Source organism: Phocoena phocoena, chromosome 13 (genome assembly GCF_963924675.1).
Source record: "Phocoena phocoena chromosome 13, mPhoPho1.1, whole genome shotgun sequence".
NCBI classification, from domain to species: Eukaryota; Metazoa; Chordata; class Mammalia; order Artiodactyla; family Phocoenidae; genus Phocoena; species Phocoena phocoena.
The window spans coordinates 50,709,293-50,729,866 of record NC_089231.1 but is presented as its reverse complement, the minus strand read 5'-3'; the positions used below and the strand labels follow the sequence as shown (position 1 = coordinate 50,729,866).

Below are 20,574 nucleotides of genomic sequence, written 5' to 3'. Positions count from 1 at the left end.
TATTTTGTGCCTTTGGGGAATTTGTCCATTTCATCTAAATCATCTATTTGCTGGCATAAAACTATACAATACTTTTAGTTTCTATAGGATAAGTGGTGATGTCCCTTCTTTCATTTCTAATTTTGATTATTTGTATCTTCTTATTTTCTTCATCAGTCTAGCTAGAGGTTTGTCAATTTTGTTGATTTTTCAAAGAACAAACATTGATTTTCTCTATTGCTTTTCTGTTTTCTATTTCATTACTTTCCACCTTGAACTTTATCATATCCTTCCTGCTGCTCATTTTGGGTTTATTTTGTTCCTATTTTTCTTGTTTCTTAAGGTGCAAGCTTAGGTTACTGATTTGAGACCTTTTTTCTTTTCTACCGCCTTCTGGCCTCTGTTGTATTTGATGAGAAGTCATCTGCTGATTGTCATTTTTTTTTTCATCTAACCTTCTTCTTCTGGAATTCTTATTATACATTTGTTGATATTCTTGATGTCGTCCCACAGGTCTCTGAGCCTCTGTTCATATTTCTTCAATTTTTAAAAAGTCTTTGTTCTTTAGATTGAATAATTTCTTTTGTTCCACCTTCCAGTTCACTTATTCTTTCTTCTGCTCCCTCAAATATGTTGCTGAGTACCTCTAGAGAATTTTTCATTTCAGTTCAGTTACTGTACTTTTCGACTCCAGAATTTCCGTTTGGTTCTTTTTTTAGAAATCATTTCTACCTCTTTGAGACTCTGTATTCATTGAGTCTTTCCTTTAATTCTTTAAACATGGTTTCCTTTAGCTGTCTGAACATATTTAAATAGCTGCTTTGCAGTCTTTTTCTGCTAAGTCCTACCTCTGAGGATAGACATTCAGACACAATTCCTATTGACTGCCTTTTTCCTGTGCATGGGTTATGCTTTCTTGTTTCTCTGAATGCCCTAATTTTCACTGACTACTGGACATTTTAGATAGTATAGCAACTCTGGATTCTGACTTTTTCCCAGAGCATTTTCGTTGGCATTGTTGTTTTGCTTGTTTAGTAATTTGACTGGACTCAGTCTGTGAAACCTGTCTCCCATATAAGGTACCATTGCTGCGGTCTTCACTCAATTTTTTTTCTTGCTTTTATTTTTAAGCCTGTCTTCCTAGGGATCATCCCCAGTCTGCATAGCTCAGTGTTCTGGCAAAGACTAGTCAAGAGCTTTTGCTTAAACACCTTAAGCCAGAAAGCTTTCTCTCTGCTTCTGACTCTGTATGTGGGCTGGGGAGCACATTCAGACTTTAGGCTGTTTTCATGTCTGCCCCGGCTTTTCTTGCTGCTGGTCTCTCACGTCTCCTCTGTGTGTGCACACAGGCTCTGTTGACCAGGGATGTGTACGTGTCTTGGGCATCCTCCATCTCTGCTGCTTATGCACACAGACTAAGGTGAATCTGGCATTTATGGAGCGCTAGCAAGCCCCTGATGGCCGTCTCACCTCCCAGAACTACCTGATAAGTCCCCAGCTAGACCACTGGTCCATTGCTTGCCCCAAAGAGGTAAACTCAAGCTAGTGGAACTTCCTGTTCATTTACCACCTAGACGGCCCCTTTACCTGACAATACTCCAAAGAGAGTGAGCCCCTTCTGGAAGCAGCAGCAAGCCTGTTGGTTTACACAGCCTGCCCTGCTCTGGTTGAAAGAGAATACTTATAGAGATGGGGAGAAGGGAAGGAGAGCAACCTAAAGCAAGAGCACCACTAACTCATGCTGTTCCTGCCCGAAGTTTAGGAGTTTTCATGAACAAATGCCTCTCAGTTTGTTGTATGCTTTTGGTCAATATTTAGAGAACTGAAATGGATATCTTTGACAGTCTTTTTCCAGCTTTCTAGCTGCTTCTGGGGGAGAGGATTTATCAACCTCGTCATTCTGTCATGCTCTAAGTCCGTATCACAGCCAATCTTTACATTTTTCTGGAATGTGAATTATTAATGCTATTAGAAAGTAGACAATGCAGGTGGGAACATCGCTGTGAAATCTTACTTTCAAATAAAAACATTTGTTTTTGCTTTCTGGGGGAAAAAATTCAGCCAACAAACATAAAGATGGCTAAAGGCACAAGTTTAAATGATTACTGTATTAGATTAAATTAATTAAGAAATCTCAGTCAGTGGAAGCAGCACCTAGGGCACTGTAACTTGACTCCTTCACAGACTTTAGGGAAATGAAATGCTCCACTAGAAAGAGCTAGCCCCAAAGCATTAAGATCCTGCATCCCAGAGCTGATTTTTCTGCTCCTTCTTATTTTCCCACCTCTCTATCTTATGCTTCAACCATGGTCAATACGTGCTGGGCATTTTTATTAGTCCCTTTTTTGAATGGTCCATCAGAGTCCCCCTATCAGGCCATCTATCTGTTTTCCTTTTTCAATTGCCTCTGACGGGCTGAGACCTTCTGGGCAAGTCACTGGAGCTCTGGACACCCTCACAGCTCCCAGGAAGGAAGATAAGAACTGCCCCATGCATCCGGGGGTCCAGCCTCTTCGAGCAAGAGAAGGCTTAGAGGTGTTTTGTTTTGTTTTGGCAAAACCTCTCTTTTTCAGATGGGAAAATTAAGGCTCTGGGAAATTAAGGGGCATACTCGGGTCACCTTCCAGGAATGTGATAGAGATCAGTATGTCATGCTGATAAAATAGGCAGAAACCCTCAGAAATTGTTACCTGAACAAGCGAAGGATCAGGCTCAGGGCCAGGGACTAGAGATGACTCCGTGAAGACCAACCTGACTCTGAGAACACTGGACACAGGGCTCCTGAGATGGATTCTTCCCACCCCTCCCCTGTCTCTTACCTTAGCAAAGAAAATCCAGGCTGCACACTGTCCTGGGGTCATAAGGCTTTTTAGCTTCACTGTGCTGACCATGAGAAAGAATCCTAAAAATCCACTGGAAGGAGAAAATATACTTTTGTTAGTGAGACTTGCCTTCCTATAGCCAGTAGCTAACTATTTCCTGTTACATTTTGTATTTACCTTTACAAAAATTAGTCTATATTTAGTTATTACACAACCCCTATCTCATCTCTGTTTTCTAGTGATCTCTGGATAAAAATACCCCAAATTTAAAAACCCATGAAGCTCTACTATGCTAAGGAGCTATGAAGAGATCATTTCCCTGGAGGCAGGGAGTGGGTATAGAAATTTGGGAGATCTCTGGCTAAATCATGAAAGAAAAAAAAAAATCTGGAGGACAGTATCTCCTGCTTCCTTCTGTACTACTTCTGGAGCTTGGTGCTTGCCAAGGTAGAGCTTCAACTTTTTTTTCAAGCAGAACAAACTGTTAGGAAAAGACTTCCAAAGAAACACTCACCGTATGAAGTCAGAGGGTCTGGACTGGCCCCTTGGTTCAAGGTAAGAACCTAAAGGGGAGGGCTGCATAACAGAAGTCCCCCAAAGCAGGGTGACCTACACAGACGCTATACTTTGGGAATGATGTCTGAAAGAGCCCTCACCTCCCAAGGGAGCCTGAGGCTGGACAGCATCTCGGGGGCTATCCGGAGGTTTGGAGCTCTACATACCTCTTCCTTTGTAGCTCCAGGGTGTCGGATGCCAGACTGCCATCTGACCTCTATTATAGTTGCTGGGGTATGGCTCCCACCCAGATCATGAGCCCTGAGAGGGAGGGGCCCAATCTTGGGCTTTTCCATATTTCCCCAACAGAGCCAAATAAGGTGCCCTGATCATAGCATGTATTACATAAATGTTTGGCAGGTGTACTTGGAAGCAGGTTGAATTGACTTAAATGCACCTAAGGCCAAATTTCACAGAAATGTGTGCCTTCATTTCATTAGATTCGATTAGGTCACAGCCACATTCTTGGGGCAAGACCAGGGACAGGGATTAGGTTTCCTCTCTATATATTTCAGCCTGTTTGGCCTAACTACCCACAAAGTTTGCACAGGTCTGCACTTGCAGTCATGGGAGCCCTGGCCGCGCTGATTAAGGCGTTGAATCACCCTCACAAGGAGCCCCTGTGGGGAACCAGGAAGCTGGAAATCAAGTGATCCGGGATTCTATTCCTGGCTGTGCTCACCGACCCTCGTAACCTTGACCAAATCCCCATTTTTCCCCCTTTTTTTCTTGCCCCAGGTTCGGTTCTGTGGCCTTAAAGCAGGAATAAGCACAGCGCTCTTCATCCTATTTTATGGAAATCAGAGATTTTCAGAACAGAAAGGTTCCCCAGCCCCAAGTCTCACTTTATTAACAAGCAAACTGGGTCACAGGTGTAATTAGAGCCCAGGTTTCCTGGCTTTTCCGAAGCTCTCCACGGTCCTGCAGACTTCAGCGTGGAAATGTGCTCTCGGCCAGAGAGATGGAGTGAGATGCTCCGGGTGCCCAAGGTCGCGAGGCTGGTAGAGGACAGTGAGGCAGCCGGCCCTCCAGGGCTCCTCTTGGTGGTGTCCACCCCCTGCATCCCCAAAAGGTGCCTGTCCCATCCCCCATACCTCGGTCCCCTTTGCGCTTCTCCTGTCCTCTCCATCCCTGGCCAGAGGAGGGCACAGTTCCACGCTGACCCTTGCCCTCAGCACAGACTCTGCTAGGACTGAGCGACCCCTGGCTTGTGACCAACACGCTCCTGAAAGCGTCCATGACTCTTTCCCATCACCTGACTTGCATGTCGGTGAATCACTTCTAAATGACTCATGGGTCCCTCCCTCAACTCCCTCATCTGTGTCTCCCACTTCCAGCTTGTCTACCCCTTGCTGTGGAGGCGGTCTTAAGAGCACTGGGCAGACCCCAGGAGTGAAGGAGCCTGGGGCTCCCTATTCATGGGGTCTCCAGGCCACGGCTACCACTGACCCCTCAGGCCTCCACGACCCCTCCTGAGCTCCCCCAGGACCTCTGAAGGTGACAGCTCTTAGTCTGAGATACGGTTATGGGGGAGTCACGAGATGATGTGGGGAAAAGCACCACGTTCTTAAAAGAGGGTAAGCCAGAGGTAGAATGTAATAGAGAGTTAAACCAATTCAGATAAAGATTTCCAAATCTTTCAAATTAAAAAAAAAAAACACCTGAGTTTTCATGTTGGATTAGAAAAACTTGCAGATTAAAAGGGGCAGAAATGGAGGCAGAAGGTCACCCTACAGGGACTTCCCTGCCGGTCCAGCGGTTAAGACTCTGCACTTCCACTGCAGGAGGCACAAGTTCGATCTCTGGTCGGGGAACTAAGATCCTGCGAGCCGCGCAGCGTGGCCAAGAAAAAAAAAAAAAAAATAGGTCACCCCACAAAGCCATCACCAACGGGCTATGAACCGTGATGCTCTTCTCCAAATAACCAAACCTGGCGGCCCCCTTGGCACCCTGGCCACCCACGCGGCCAAAGAAGCAGGCCCAAAGGGAAGCAAGTCCGCAGGCACCAGGGTGGCACTGACACTCCTGCCACACAATCCTAGCTAATGGGCAAGTGACAAGGCCTGACCAAATGGATAGGAACTGAGAAGACAAATTCTGTCAGTGTTTTCCTGAAACTTTTCTGAGAATGATAAGAAAAATAAATAAATCATTCTGAGGCTCCAATGTAGGAGCAAACTCCAGGATACTGATTTTTTTCTGCCCTAACACACCCCCATCAGAAACAGCACCTAGCTGCATATCAGCTCTTTAACTCTCTGTGAAGAACCACTGCTTCACAAGATACACTCTCTTTGGGGTGGAAATAGGTGGTCTGGCTTTTATGTAGCAATTGCTTCTGGTCTGTTGACATTTTATCTACAGATAATAATAATGCCCATCATTTGCTGAGCTGGGCAAGATGCTTTGAGCTTCGTGTACCTTATTTAATACACACAATCACCCTGCATTAGTATTATCTTTCCATTTTACAGATGAGAAAACTAAACTAAGGTTTGGGAGAAGTAGGATAACTTGCCCAAAGACACAAATTAGCAAACGGCAAGGCTGAAATTCAACCCAAGTGTGGCCTTTCGACCACATCAGAATCCATGCTTTGAGACTGTCCACAGAAGCCTTTCCATTCCTCAGCACAATACAGTCAAGTGAAGTGGGGGTCATGGCAGGAAAGGGGTGGGGGTAGGATGGGGATGAACCTCTTTGTATCTAAATGTATCCATCTATTTGGTCCACATCTCTGATACTTCCCAAGGCCAAATATTAACGATCACCTTGTGGTCTAGACAATTCCTAGTCATTGGTTTCAAAATCTGTCTCTCAGAGTCTTAGGGTTCAGTCAAAATTTTTTGGAGGCTGCCCTTTAGGAACAAGAGAGAAATCAAGGTAGATGTCGACAGGGTGTGATTCTGTACCCAAATCTTCCCTTGAACTGAGTCAGTGTCATCATTTTTATATGCTGAAGTTCTGTTTAAGAATTGCTTGTGGGGGAAAAAAATAAAAAAGGGGGAGAATTCTCTCTCTTCTGCAAGTCTGAAAACCACTGCCCTGGCCGAGAAAATTCTTCAGGACAGGGGTCCTCGCAGGTCCCAGGCCAGCCCTGAGCACCTGAGAACGTTCATAACAACCCTCTGATGGCCGACGGGGCAACTTCCTCACCTGCACCAGACACCACTTTCTTCCGACGCTCATTCAGATAACAGACAGTGACCCAGGGCTTCACGAAGACACAGCTGGTAGTCCAGAAACATACAAATCCACAGTGCGAGGGGTTTTCCGAGTTAAGATTACCTGGCACAGCAGCTGCCATGGAATCTGTAGAAATACAGGAACGGAAAGTCCAGGACGCTGAGGAGATCACCTGAGGGAAACAGCAAGGGTGAGACACACAGCCCGAAAGCCCCCTGCCCCCGGCTGCCCGGAAACACAAGGCAAGGATCTTAATTACATCAGCCCTCTGAGCGTTGAGCTGCCCAGCAGTGAGTTCACTCCTGCATTCGAGGGTTTCTGTGTCCTTGGCATCGTCTTATTATAATAATAGTATGATGAAAATGACACCCATTTAGTGAAAGCCTGCCCTGTGCAGGGCCCTGTGTGAAAGGCTTCCCGAACATTGTCTCTTTCAATCCTTGTAACAACTCCGTGAAGCTTTGTTATCCCCATTTTAACTGCAGCTCAGAGAAGTGATTTGTTTACGTTTGCACAGCTCTCTTAACTGTTGAGCCAGAATGTGGACCCCGGTGACTTCAAGTCCTAAGATCTTTCCTCTTCGCCAGGCAGCCATCCCTGGCCCAGAGCGTAGGACAAAAAGAATCTTTAAGATTCTTCTATTCTTTTCTGCCTTACATCTAAAAAAGGATCATAAACGCATGCCTCTGACATCTCCTCTCATCTTTGTGTTTAATTACCGCACAAACAGAGAAAGGGCCAAGCGCCCATGCATACTCATTTTAGTTCAAGGTCCAAAGGGTACATTTATTTCTAGTGAAGTAAGTTCATTCTTTTAGTTCCACTTGGTGCAAGAGGAAATAATCACACATATTGGCCGCTTCCCTCTCTGGAATTTGAACTTGGTCACAAACAAGAAGTCAGGAGATTAAAAAAGCAGAAAGCCTTCCAAAAATGTCCAGAGAAAAGGAATTAAGCATTTCCACAGCAGATAGCCTAATCCTTCCAAATCTGGAATTTCTGAGATTCTGGAGGCGCCAGACCTTCCAGACCCCCGGGCCTCGGTCTGTCTCTCAGTTCTGGATGGACTGGAGCCTGTGAGGGGCGGTGGAACATCCTTCATCACTACACTTAGTAATCAAGAGTTTCAGAACAAAAGACACAACGCATCGCTACACTTCCTTGTACCTAAATGATCTCAAATGATTCAACCATCGACTGGGAAGGAAAGGTCTGAATTCCACTTCTCCGGACGGCTGCTTTTTTCTACCATAACTATTGTTATTTTGTTTGATATGGTTTGTACATATGTATGTGTATTTAACTGAAAGGAGAGGTCCCCTAGGATCTGGTTTTCGTGCAGCCCAACAAAAGGCTAAGAGTTTTTGTTCTCCTTCTGCTCCGGCTCCACTGGACATCCCTGTCATTTACTAGGGACCCATACTGGTGGAGGGACTTTGTAACTGACATCAGGCCCAGACATCCAGTGCATGAGGAGCTCCACTGCTTCTGTAGCCCCTTTTCGCACAGAAGTGACAGTTGAGGAAACCCTGAGCACCCCGGTGCTGGCAGGCGGCCCCAGCCCCCTGTAAGGTGGGCGCAGGCATGTTCGTGGAGGATTTGCTCTGTCTCTTTGGCAGCTCTTGGCTCTTGGCTGTTTCCCAACCGCCCTCTCAGCGTGCGAGAAACGGCAGCGCAGTCAGTGTGATCAGGAGGACTGAGCAGAGAAGAATAAATTAAACGCAGGACCTCAGGATTCAGGGGAGGTGACCTGGACTCCCGGTGCGGCCCAGGCTACGGAGGGGTCTGAAGGGCAGTGGAGTGGGCAGAGGTAGACTGGGAGGAAGGAAGATAAAGAAAAAAAATCACCATCCTAGGGAACTGACCAGCTGCATAATAATCCTCCCTCAAATCCTAAAAATTGATCCTGTCGATTATTGAGAGCAAGAGAGAGAATAGCTCACTCTTCCCTTTGAGCCATCTCTAAAACCTCCACACATTTCTCACGTAGTTGACTCCATGACTGTCTCTCCTTCTAGAGCCATCGAGTCCTTGTGAGCAAGGATTCTACTATACTCAACACTTGTATCCGCTGTGTTAGGACCATCTCTGACAAATGACAAGCACTCCTGATCCAAGAGTATCTGGAAGACTTCAACCCCTCTTGCTTTCCCTGGAGAGAATGTTCCGAACACTTTCCACTTGGCTCTGCTGGTCCTCAATCTCAAATTGGCCCCCAGTACGTCCCCCTTGATGCCTTCAGCCGGCCTCATCTTCTACTTCAACAGAGAGGGCGCATACCAACCTCTAAACAGCAAAGGTTAATAACTGTGCTACAAAAATAGCCCCGAAAATGTTGCAGTACGTGGCTAGCTGGCCCCAACCACATGAGAACTAGACCCAGGAACTAAAAACTGTGTAAAGGTGCTCAAAAGACAACTTCTGCACCACCTAGTGCAGAACGCACACTTCAGGCACAAATTAAGTGGGTCAAGCTCTGTACACATGCTTTGTGGCATCAACACGCAGCTTATGCACAGAAGTCGGAGTTAAGCCTTCATGCCTGTGCCCCACAGTTAAAATTCTGCTGACTCTCTGAGCGAGGGAGTGAGTCCCATCTCTCTGAAGATAACGGAGCATGAAATCGCCACGGTGAAAAGTGTGGCACAATTTTACCACATCAAGAATAATGGATACTTGGACATCAAGAAAATTTCCTCTCACCACATTTTAGTCCTCAGAATGAGTGGAAAAGTGGAAGGTCGGCTCCAGGATGTAGCTCGTACTGCTTGCTTTATCTCTATATGAGCAGTAGACACACCACATAACAAGGTCATTTCTGGTCAGATTCCCGAAAGTCTTCCTGCCCTTCTGGTTCCTTGAAATTTTCTCTCTTGAAAATGCCACAGCAGAGGGACCCATACAAAGATGAAATGCAAACTTTCAAACAGAGGAAGAATTTGTTTTCTCTACTTTTACTTAAAGCAGTCCTGGGGGTGCAAGTTTCTAAGATTCTTGGAGCTTCTGCATGAACTGTGACTTTGAAAGATTAGAAGGAGAAGTAGATCCCACCCATCAAGAAGCAAACCCAGTGCCTGAAACAGGAAAAGTGTCAGGGTCTGCACCTAGGACATGGAGAACTATCTACCTGGTCCCTACCTACCGCTACATCCCAATGCACCCCAAAGGTGGTGACCCAAAGCCACACCATCTGCATTGCAAGAAAGCCCATCTTTCTAGTCACTCGGGAGTGAGTGAGAAGGGCGGCTCAGTCAAAAGCACTACTGAGAGACCATCACCCACCTAGTAGTATAGCTAACGTAAGACAGACAACACCAAATGTTGGTGAAGACATGGAGAAACCGGAACTCTAACACATTGTTGGGTGGGAGGGTAAAATGGTACAGATGCTTTAGAAAACTGGCACTTTCTTTAAAAGTTAAACATATATCTACTGTAAGACCCAGAAACTCTACTCCTAGATATTTATCCAAGAGACATTAAAACATAAGTCCACCAAAAGCACTGTATGAGAATCTTGATGGCAGCTTTATTCATAACAGCCCAAAACTGGAAACATCCCAGGTGAGCATCAACAGGTGAATGGATAAACAAAGGGTTCGCACACTGGCACACTAGTCAGCAATAAAAGAGAAGAGACTAGTGAGACACCGAACAACCTGGATGAATCTCTAAATGCTATGCTGAATGAAAGAGCTAGACACAAAAGAATACTTCCTGTGTGTTTCCATTTATATGAGGCTCTAGAATAGACAGAACTTATGCATGGTAACAGAAATCAGATCAACAGGGGCTTCTGGTGGTCGGTGAGAGGGAGTGACTGAGAAGGGACGTGAGGAAACTTTCTGCAGTGACAGAAGTTTTCTATATCTTGATAGAGGTGTGAGTTACATGGGCATATACACTTGTCACAACTGATCAAGCTGCTCTCCCTGACCCACACCCAGGCCTTGAAGTGGACACTCCAGATGGAAAGTATAATGAGCAAGTGGGAAAGAACGAAGTGCTGTTCCACCTTAAAAATGGGCTGGACCACCCACGGGTCCAACGAGGAAGCTAACGAATTGGCAGGAATTGAAGCTGCCAATCAGAGCAGTCCTCGAATACTTCCGGAGGAAAGAGATTCTCCTCAGCGGTTTTATTTGCTTAAGTTTTGTAATCAACCTTATGCCCCTATGAGAAGACATCACCAGGACCCATCAAAGGGTTTAGGGCAACTGACCTGGCTTTATAAAGCTGGGAAAAATGGATCCCCAAGGGGTCTTCTAGATTCTCAGCTTCCATAATCTCACACACCAAATCCCTACCTTCGTATCCATCTGCCTTAATTACCTACTTGAGCAAACCTGTGTGCTTTTTGAAACAATGGGCCACTGCTTAGAGCTGGACATGGTTGTGCATTACACAACTTCAGTATAAACACACTGCACTGTTTATAAAGACCACAACTGTATTTGTTACTTCATTCACGTAAAAGTAGGTGTGGTTCCACGGTGCTTCCCTGCAATGTTCACGGATTAGATACCCAACTTGGTGTTGGTATAGATGAACATCTCCGGCTTCTTCTGGAAGGCTGCCGCCAGTTCACAGGTAGCCGCACACCTACCTTCCCTGGGGCCTTTGCCTGAGCCCTGCTACGATGGCTACTGAGGCCCACAGGACTCCTGACCACTATGGCTGTGGGGCATCCCCTTGCAGGGAAGCTTTAGCTAAACTCCAGTCTCCCTCTGCTACTCACTTCCTCATCTTGGTCACATCACTTAACTCCTCTGGGTTTCAATTTCCTCATTTGTAAAATGTGGTGGCACCTTGGATAATCACTAAGGTTCCTTCCAGTTCTGATAAGCGTGAGTGTAACAGATGAACTAGCACAACCTCTTAGTGAAAGGCAGAGCGGCTTCTTTAAGTGAATATCATTCACCCAAATCCACTAGAAATCACTCAGGGGGAAAATGAACATGTAAACCAAGAAGAACCAGCAAGCATAATGCTCCAAAGGTCTTTGATTAAAAACCTATTTGAAAGGCAGAAGACACTTAGTAGGCTCTGAAATATCTGCTGGGTGGCAACCCTCTGGCTGCACGAAGGAATGCTGAGAGGCAGGATTTGGAGGCGGACACTCAGCGGTACAGGTAGGTGTTTAGGGTCAACACCAGGGTTTCATATGACTTGTAATTTTACAGAGGATAGGTTTTCAGGCTATGGGAGTGGGCAGAAAACAGTGGATGTGCTTCAGTATGGGCAAGTGTAGAAGCACTCATGGAGAAAAAAATAATTCAAATTATGCTAATGAGACAGCAGTTCAGATAGGTCATGTCCAATCTAGAAACATGACCCGAGTCACCATCAGCAATTCCCTGAGGATATTAGTTCAAACAGTCTGAAGCAGCTAAAAACACAAACAGAAAGGGGTTGCTGTTTGGGGCACAGTAGGGAGCTAGAAGGGGCTTCAGAAATAATCCAGTCCACCTTTCTTAATTTCCGGATAAGAGACTGAGACCCTGAGGGCTTGGGTAATGCCTCATGCATAGCAGAGGTCAATAAACATTAGTTTAAGTGTGACCAATAAAATGTGTATTTCCAGCCACGCTGCACACAGATATTTTTGCTTTATCTTTGCATCAACTTCAAAACCTTTCAAAGTAAAAAAACACAATGAAATAGAGGATTACGGAAAATTCCTGAATTTGGAAAACAACTCTAGGGTAATTGAGGCAGCAACAGGGTAAAGGTAAGTTTTCTTTTTTTTAATTTAATTCTATTTATTTATTTTTTATACAGCAGGTTCTTATTAGTTATCTATTTTATACGTATCAGTGTATATATGGGCGAAGGTAAGTTTTAAAATGACTTCTTTCATCTGGAATTATGAAAACTGGATGACAATATATGATAAAAATGTATAAAAGGATGTCACTGAGAAATAGGTGCAATTTGAACTTCTCCACCAAATCTTTAGCCCTAGGATTGAAGAGCAATTCTGGGTACTTGAAGGGAGAATTTTAGAAAAGGACAAAGCAAGCACTAGTTTATTTGGCAGATTATAAACCCGCCTGTACACCTGAGATTGCACCAGATGAAAACATCAACAATAAAAGATGGAAAAAGGTTCAATTCATGAGCAATAAATCCATAACGGGATACTAAGAACAGTTTCAAGTATGTGGGCCATTCCTAACCCTTAAGTTTGACACCCTAGAAGGCAGCTACATTCTCTTACAAAATTTCCCTCAGAGATATAACCAGAGTCAGAGCACTGGGTTGAATGGGCAATGTAAGATACACAAACAAACAAACAAAATCATGTTTACCTGTGGGGTGAGATGCAAATGCCAGGAGCACCACGCTGAAAAAGAAACAGCAGACTCGTGAAGAAAGCTTCCCCAGCACTGAGAAAACAACATCCATTTTCACCCATTCTACTTGGAAATAGTGAGATTTGCCTAAAAGCAAACTATCTGCACTGAATGGTCTCTTTCTGCCTAAACCCAGCTTGTCAGGGAGAGAGTGAGAATCTCCTGAAATGCCTCAGGTTCTGGCAAGAGGGCTGGATCTCCCCTGGGATGGACTCTGAGGGTCCGTGCCCCTCTTGGAGGGTCAGCCCTGCCACTAATGATTATCATATTCACCTAATCCACAGAGATTATTTGTCAGCTAAACAAAGCAGAGTCTAAATTACAAACAGGCTGCAGCCTAAAAGTTAGCTGTTGAATGTGAGCTAAATCACAAAATTCACTACACAGAAGAATAGGTAAATTTCCAGGAAGCTAGCCCACAAAATGACCCATGCCATCCACCCTGTGTCTGAAAACTACCTGGACCAATTTGCAGTTGATGCTGTATGGGCTGATGCAGGCCATACCTGTGCTTGGCTGTCTCCCATCTTTATCTCTGGAAGCCTGTCCCATCTCCCGGCGCCTGTCTACAAGTGCCTTTGTGCGGTCCTAAGCCCACCTTCCGTACCCTCTTCCATCAAAACTCATGCCACGCAGGCAGCTGATTTAGTTGGAGGTTAGGAATGAAACTTTTAATTCAAATATAAGAAGGAAAGTTTTCTTAAAGCGCTGGATGGCCTGCTCTGGTTCTCAACCCTGGATACACATCCAAATAGTGTAACATCCTGGCTAGAATCTCTAAGGTACGGTCCGGGCATCCATTGTATTTATTTGTTGTGGCTCCCGGAAGCTACAAAGTACCAGGATCAGGAACCACTGCCACAAATCTCCAGTTGGTGACACGACAGCCAGGGAAACCAATGTGAGCTCCTCAGCCCTGCTCTTGGGTTATCTCCCAGCATCGTTTCTGTTTTTCTGATGGTTTTCAGAGGAACAGCATCACAGAAAGAGGCAGGAGGAGAGGAGGGTTGTGACAACGGCCGTAAGAATAGTCACATTCTGGTCATTCGGAAGTTGTAGGTTTGTGAGACAAGGGTTTACAGGTAGCTAGCTGTAAAAAAATACACACACTACAGACAAGACTGGAGATTCCCTGTCCTTCTCATGGGCGTCTGCTTGCTGTCTCTTCTTTCTCCGGAAAACACATACCCTGTACATACTCCATTACTCTCTCGCCGGAAAACACATACCCTGTACATTCTCCATTATTCTGTCTCTCTCCGGAAAACACATACCCTGTACATTCTCCATTATTCTGTCTCTCTCCGGAAAACACATACCCTGTACATTCTCCATTATTCTATCTCGCTGGATCCCCTCTTGGCTTCAACTTCAGCAGCAGAAGTTATTGCTCCTATGGCAGGATGTGAGGGGCCCCTTTCCATCCCAAAACATGTCCCAGGGCCTGACATGGTATCCCAAATGCCATCATCGGAATCACCCCAAAGGGTGACTCTAAAAGAAAACACTAGGGAGTTAAAAATAAGAGATAATTAAATAAAAGAGTTGACTCTCTAGTCCATGTCTGAATTTTGTAAATACAGAGTTACACCCACCTAATTCCTACACTGTGATGACCTGGGGAGCAAGAACCATATTTTATTTGTCTTTGGAGCTCAAGTATTTAGCAGGGCCAGATACATAGCAGGTTCTCCCTATGTTTTCAAACCAGCAGAGAGAGATCAAACCAGCAGGCAGAGCTCCGGGCTGGCACCTGCAGGCGCAGCTACCCTACAGAGCTGAGTGAATGCAGATCTCTGGAGGCTGATACCCAGGGCCTGTGGGAAATCGAATCTCAGTCCTGGCTCATCTTCATCACTTGTACTGAAAGAAGACGTGGAAACAGCAGTGTGGCTTTGGCGGGGTGTGCAGCGGGCTGAGGCAGGAAGCCTTGAGCACCTGGCTCCCAGGTAGTGAAACCCTCACACGGGGGAGGGCAGAGAGGGGGGAGGGCAGGAGAACTAGCTGGGGGTCACAGCGGCTGTTTTTTTCCACCCCCAAAACCCTCTGCTGCTTGCCTTGGCTATAAGCTCTGTGGGGAAAAAGAACTGTCTACAGTAGTCCGATGTCATGGAAACATTTCAAACACCAAGAGACTTCTGCATTTTCAGAAACATCTCTTGAAAAGGCAGCTGGTGGGTCTGGGCAGAGTGGAACTAATGACTGTTCCACTGAGTACAAAAGAGGCCCCAGCTATGTTTGGGTTGAATGTTGTCTTCAAAAAGGCATTTTCATAAATATTAAGATATTTAGGAACTTTACCTGTAGGTAGAGAACACAGATCTTGAACGTTTTAAGCCAACTTCCTGCAGAAATCCATGTGGCCAAAGGCTGAGAGGCACCTCTCCGACCTTGGTCCTCTGGACTGAATGTTGTTGCATTAGGCAAACTTGAGTTCTAGACAGCAAAACCTCACTTTCTCAATTAGGTCCCTCAGTGCACCATGTGGGACTCTCAGAATGCAAGAATACTCCCCAGCTATTCTACTTAGCAGCCAACCCCTATTCTTTACTTGGCTTGGGGCAACGGTACAAATGGAAATCCATATACTACACTTACATATTATAAATCAAGCCTCAAACTTCATCCTACCTTAACAAATACACCTTCAAAGCAACCTGAAAGTCCAGATTAAAATTTAGAATTCTTGGAGTCCTCGGAGCTTCTTGTCAGAAGGTGTTAGTGTGGGGACATCCTGCCTCTGGCTCCCGGCTCCCAGTGCACCCTCTTCTCTCCCGACACCAGACTCCATCCTGCACCCAAGGACCTCAAACATGTCTGTGTGGACACCTCAGTCTGCAAGCCCACCCTCCATGCACATCCCTCATACTAACAGCCTCTCTTTGGACATCCATTGGGTCTCGGAATGAGTTAAGAAGACAGACCCAGGGAGGCCTTGGAATCCACTTGGGTCGGAAATTCCAAGGCCCAGTCTAGAAGGAAGGGTGTAGGCTCTTAGCCTTACAGACTCCATATGCCTTGGGGAGAGGCATGGCTCTCTGAAGTGTGGGGCTGGATGGAAGCCCTTCTTGCCTGGCCTAACGGCAGGACCACTATTTAGTTTCTGCAGTTCTGATCATCTCACCAATTATTTAGCTTGCCTTGCTGGCAGGCAGGCACACTGGCTCAGATCTCCCTTATCAAAATATTACTGGATATAACTGACTCACTTTGCTGTACAGCAGAAACTAACACAACGTCGTAAATAAACTATACTCCAATAAAAAAATTAATAGAAAATATATACATTATTGGAAAATAAAAATCCATTAGCTCTAGAAGAATATGAGTTATTCTTTGAAAATTTAAATTATATTTTACCTGAATAGATAGTTTAAGTACTGCTGGTCAATGTCACTAAGAAATGAGAAAAAAAAAAACATAAAAGGTAAAATAATATGTGTTTAACATACACAAAATAGTCATTTTCTTCCATTAATAAATTAGATCTATGTATAAGTTCCTAGATTTATAAATCATTAATAAACACTAAGAAAAGTACTTTATATTCAAAACCATTTCCTGGCTCATTTTTTAAAAACGTTTTCAATTTAGTACTATCACATGCATTTTCACTTGTGGCCGATTATGTGTACATTTGCCATTTTAAAAGGAGTGTCAGCTCTCTCAGGTCACTGGACTGGCTTCTAGGGCTACCATACTTGACAAATAAAAATACAGGACACCCAAGTAAATCTGAAATTCACATAAAGAATAATGTTTTAGTCTAAGTATGATCCAAATATTGCATGAAACATACTTAAACTAAAAAAATTATTTGCTGCTTCTCTGAAATTCAAATTTACCTGGTTATCCTGTATTTTATCTAACAACTCTACTGGCTTCTTGCTGAAAAAACACTTTATTCAAAGAAAAAATGGTGCTCTAAGGACCCACCACATACCCTCAGCATGTATAACCTTCTCCCAGGAGTCAGTCCCTTCAGACCTTTCTTTGTGGGCCTCAGACGGCCCCGAAACCCAGTGGCCAGCTGGCCAGTGGAGGGCTCTGACCTGGCGGCTCCAGCCCAACCAAGGCCTGAATTCTCATCTTTTTCATTTACATTCAGCAACTCTGTTCCACTGACTGCCCTCAACAAAGGCCTCATTTTACCCCAGAACAGAGCTGGCGACGGGGGAGGCTTCTGGGTCTAAAGTTAGGAAGGGGTTGGAGAAACAAGAAAAAAGACTTGTGCCTCTGAGCTGGAGGAAGTGAACTGGGGCCCAAGGCAGCCAGTCACGCAATTTTTGTCAAAATGTCATCTAAAGGGCCACCCTGAAGGAAGAGGAGAGAGACTTCCAGGCTCTTTGCACATCGCTGGCAATGGTACAGGTACTGATGGACCCGGCCTGCTGCCCTCCCCCCATCCTGGACTCATGGAGTCTCTGGCTGATGGAAGAAGCTCACGACCCCATGGGTCTCACCCCTTTCCTTTAACCAAAGGACGACTCACCAAATTTTAAAAGTTTACCTTAACGCGTTGGGTTTCTGGGATTTCTGTAGTACCTTATAAGCCCCTGGAAAGGAAGCAACACAAGTCACTGGCACGCGGCATTCTGTGGAGGGGGCCGTCTGGTGCTTCCTGGGAAGCATGAAACGCGCAGGGAGAAGGGCCCCTCTTCCCTGCAAGGGTCACCCGCAGCCAATAGGGGGCGACCAAGAGCACTTTGGAGAATTTCAAGGATGCACATTCGATAATCCCCCAGATGATGCAGTTCATAGACAGACTGCTGGGCTGGAAAGGCTCGCGGTCCCCAGAAGGACACAATTAACAGGATTGTTAAGCCTGGATTTCCTTTGATGGTGATGAGAAACACCGCTGGACTTCTGACCCATGTGTCACAAAGTCAGGGCACTGTTTTTCCCTCTAAGACTACAGATAGGAAACACTGGTTTGAAATAAAGTAGATGGTCCTTTTATTTCACCCACTTAATTTTTTTTTTTTTTTTTTTTTTTTTGGTATACTGCTGAAAGAGTGTTTTTGACACAAACCTCTGGATCTGGATCTCTTCTCACCATTTTTAGAGAAGACCAACCAGCACTGCACAAATGGATTTGAGCAAGCAAAGCCTGGGCCCTGGCAAGTTAATGAATGTTTGTCATGAGAAAGGCGAGACTCTATGGAAACTGAAAACATTTCAGGAAAACTCCAAAACAGAAAAATCAAACCAGAAAAATGCCTATTTAATTTTAACCTTGACACCTTGGATTTCATCTTCCTATTGCCCAGGATCACTAAAAAGTGGATACATGATAAGGAATAATAAGTCTCAATTGTTTCAGTAAGACTTCTTTAAAAACTTACCAACGGGGCTTCCCTGGCGGCACAGTGGTTGAGAATCCACCTGTCGATGCAGGGGACACGGGTTCAAGCCCTGGTCCGGGACAATCCCACATGTCGTGGAGCAACTAAGCCCGTGCGCCACAACTACTGAGCCTGCGCTCTAGAGCCCACGAGCCACAACTACTGAAGCCCACACACCTAGAGCCCATGCTCCGCAATAAGAGAAGCCACCACAGTGAGAAGCCCATGCACCGCACGAAGAGTAGCCCCCACTCGCCGGAACTAGAGGAAAGCCCACACAGCAACAAAGACCCAACACAGCCAAAAATGAATAATTAAATAAATAAATTTATTAAAAAACCCTTACCTATGCAGAATAAGTGAACTACAGCCCAGAAATAACCATCTGGATCAAACTGTAACACAAGATTAAAAACAAAAAAAATTGGCTGTAAGTACAGACAAACGGGATCCAGCATGATGATCAGAAACACTAAACGTCAATGCACAGTGCCAGGCATGGTGCCAGACAGGACTCTGGGGCCTTGGACCAGTCCCTCCTTATTTCTCACCCGGTTGCCTACAACATTTCCTAACAGGGCTCCCTGCCTCCAGCACCTCTTTCCCCATCCCCCCCACTCCCCAGCACTGCATCTCTAAAAAGTAGACCTGATGGTGCCACCTATTGCTTAAAATCATCCAGCCATCCCCCAGTGACTTCAGGATGAAATCCAAACTCAGGACACCCAAGAATCCCTATGACAAGCTCCTATCAACCCAACCAGTCCCATCCACTGCCCATCCCCCTCCAGAGAAAGAGAACTTGCACTTCCCTGGCCAACTCAGCTGAGGGGCACTCCCGCCTCTTCTTCCCTTCCTTTTTCCATTTATCTCACCTGACACACTCTGTTTTACTTGTGACCTGTCTCTGTCTCCACCCCGCACTAGATGATTAATTCCAAGAGGGCAGGAATTTGCCCAGGGACGCACACATAGTAGGTGCTCAATAAAGTTGAATCACAGGCCACTCAGGACGCCTCTAGGGCTCTGTCCGTACCTGCCTTCTTCTCCTGGGTTGCTCCTCCTCACCCTTCAAGATTTAGGTACAGTAAGCAGAGCCTGGCTCCAGATTCAGAAAGATCTGGGTTAATTCTCTTGCCCCCTTCCCTTCCCCACATCCAAAAGACTATTGCCCATCTGCTATAAACTAGCATGGTAATTAAAAACATGTCTTTTGGGGCTTCCCTGGTGGCGCAGTGGTTGAGAGTCCGCCTGCCGATGCAGGGGACACGCGTTCGTGCCCCGGTCCGGGAGGATCCCACATGCCGCGGAGCAGCTGGGCCCGTGAGCCATGGCCGCTGAGCCTGCGCGTCCGGAGCCTGTGCTCCGCAACGGGAGAGGCCACAGCGGTGAGAGGACCACGTACCGCAAAAAAAACACATGTCTTTTGGAGGCAGACAAGTCTAGGTTTGAAGACTGGTTGTGCCACGATCTATACACTCACTATACCAAGCAGGTGAAAAAATTATTTTAATCTAAGTCTGTTTCTTCTTCTGTAAAATAGTAATCCTAACCATTCAAGGTTTGTTGTGAGAATTAAATGAAACAGAGCATACAGAGATCTCAGCACAGTGCCTGGCACACAAGTGTTCAATATATGATGGCTTTCATGTTACTAATACTTGATATATTAACTGGAACAAAATAAAGGATCAGTGACTTAAAAAGAAAGAAAGAAAATAGAAAGATCTGGGTTAAATTCTAAAATCCCCACTTATTTGTTAGCTGGTGACCTTTTGGGCCTCGCTATTCTTCAGCTATGAAATGGAGATAATAATAGCTTCTACCCTTGTGGAATTGCTGTGAGATTAAATAGAATAAGGCACTAAAGCATTGGCACAGAGCCTGGCACACAGTAAGCTCCCTATAATTGCTCCCTATTCCTGCTCTGAGCCTCGAAGGATCCCACACCTCCCTGGACAGAGCCCTGGCCTTCCTGTGTTATAATTATCTGTTCATCGTCTGCCCCTTCCCCTTTGCTCTGACTAGACTCCGACTTCTGCCTGGACGATGGCAATTCCTCCTTGTGCCCCCAGAGCCTGGCTTGGTGCCTAACACTTGATGGGAACTGAATAAATGCTGGGGAAGAAAAGAAAGAAAAAAAGAGCCCGAAATGAGATGACTCCTGGAGGTGGGGGTGGGTTCTCAGTGCCTAAAAAAGAAAAACTCAGTCTGACAAAGTGAAAATCACTGTGCAGATGAGGCCCTTGGGATGAGAGGAAAAGAAAACCAACTTCACCTCAGTGTGTGGGGCTGGAGTCATTTGGATGTGCAGGTCCTCCCAGCACGTAC

General features: G+C 45.5%; 1 protein-coding gene across 1 annotated transcript in view; it reads right to left on the bottom strand.

The window, feature by feature from the left end:
• TMEM241 (transmembrane protein 241) overlaps nucleotides 1-20,574 on the bottom strand; it is a 91,268-nt gene that overhangs the window by 24,200 nt on the left and 46,494 nt on the right. Inside the window, exons 8-13 of the mRNA XM_065889463.1 lie at nucleotides 18,590-18,638; nucleotides 17,409-17,454; nucleotides 16,259-16,294; nucleotides 12,854-12,888; nucleotides 6,645-6,714; nucleotides 2,799-2,892 (exon numbers count right to left, since the gene is read on the bottom strand). Coding sequence (XP_065745535.1) covers nucleotides 2,799-2,892; nucleotides 6,645-6,714; nucleotides 12,854-12,888; nucleotides 16,259-16,294; nucleotides 17,409-17,454; nucleotides 18,590-18,638 — 330 coding nt within the window. The remainder of the gene's footprint in view (nucleotides 1-2,798; nucleotides 2,893-6,644; nucleotides 6,715-12,853; nucleotides 12,889-16,258; nucleotides 16,295-17,408; nucleotides 17,455-18,589; nucleotides 18,639-20,574) is intronic.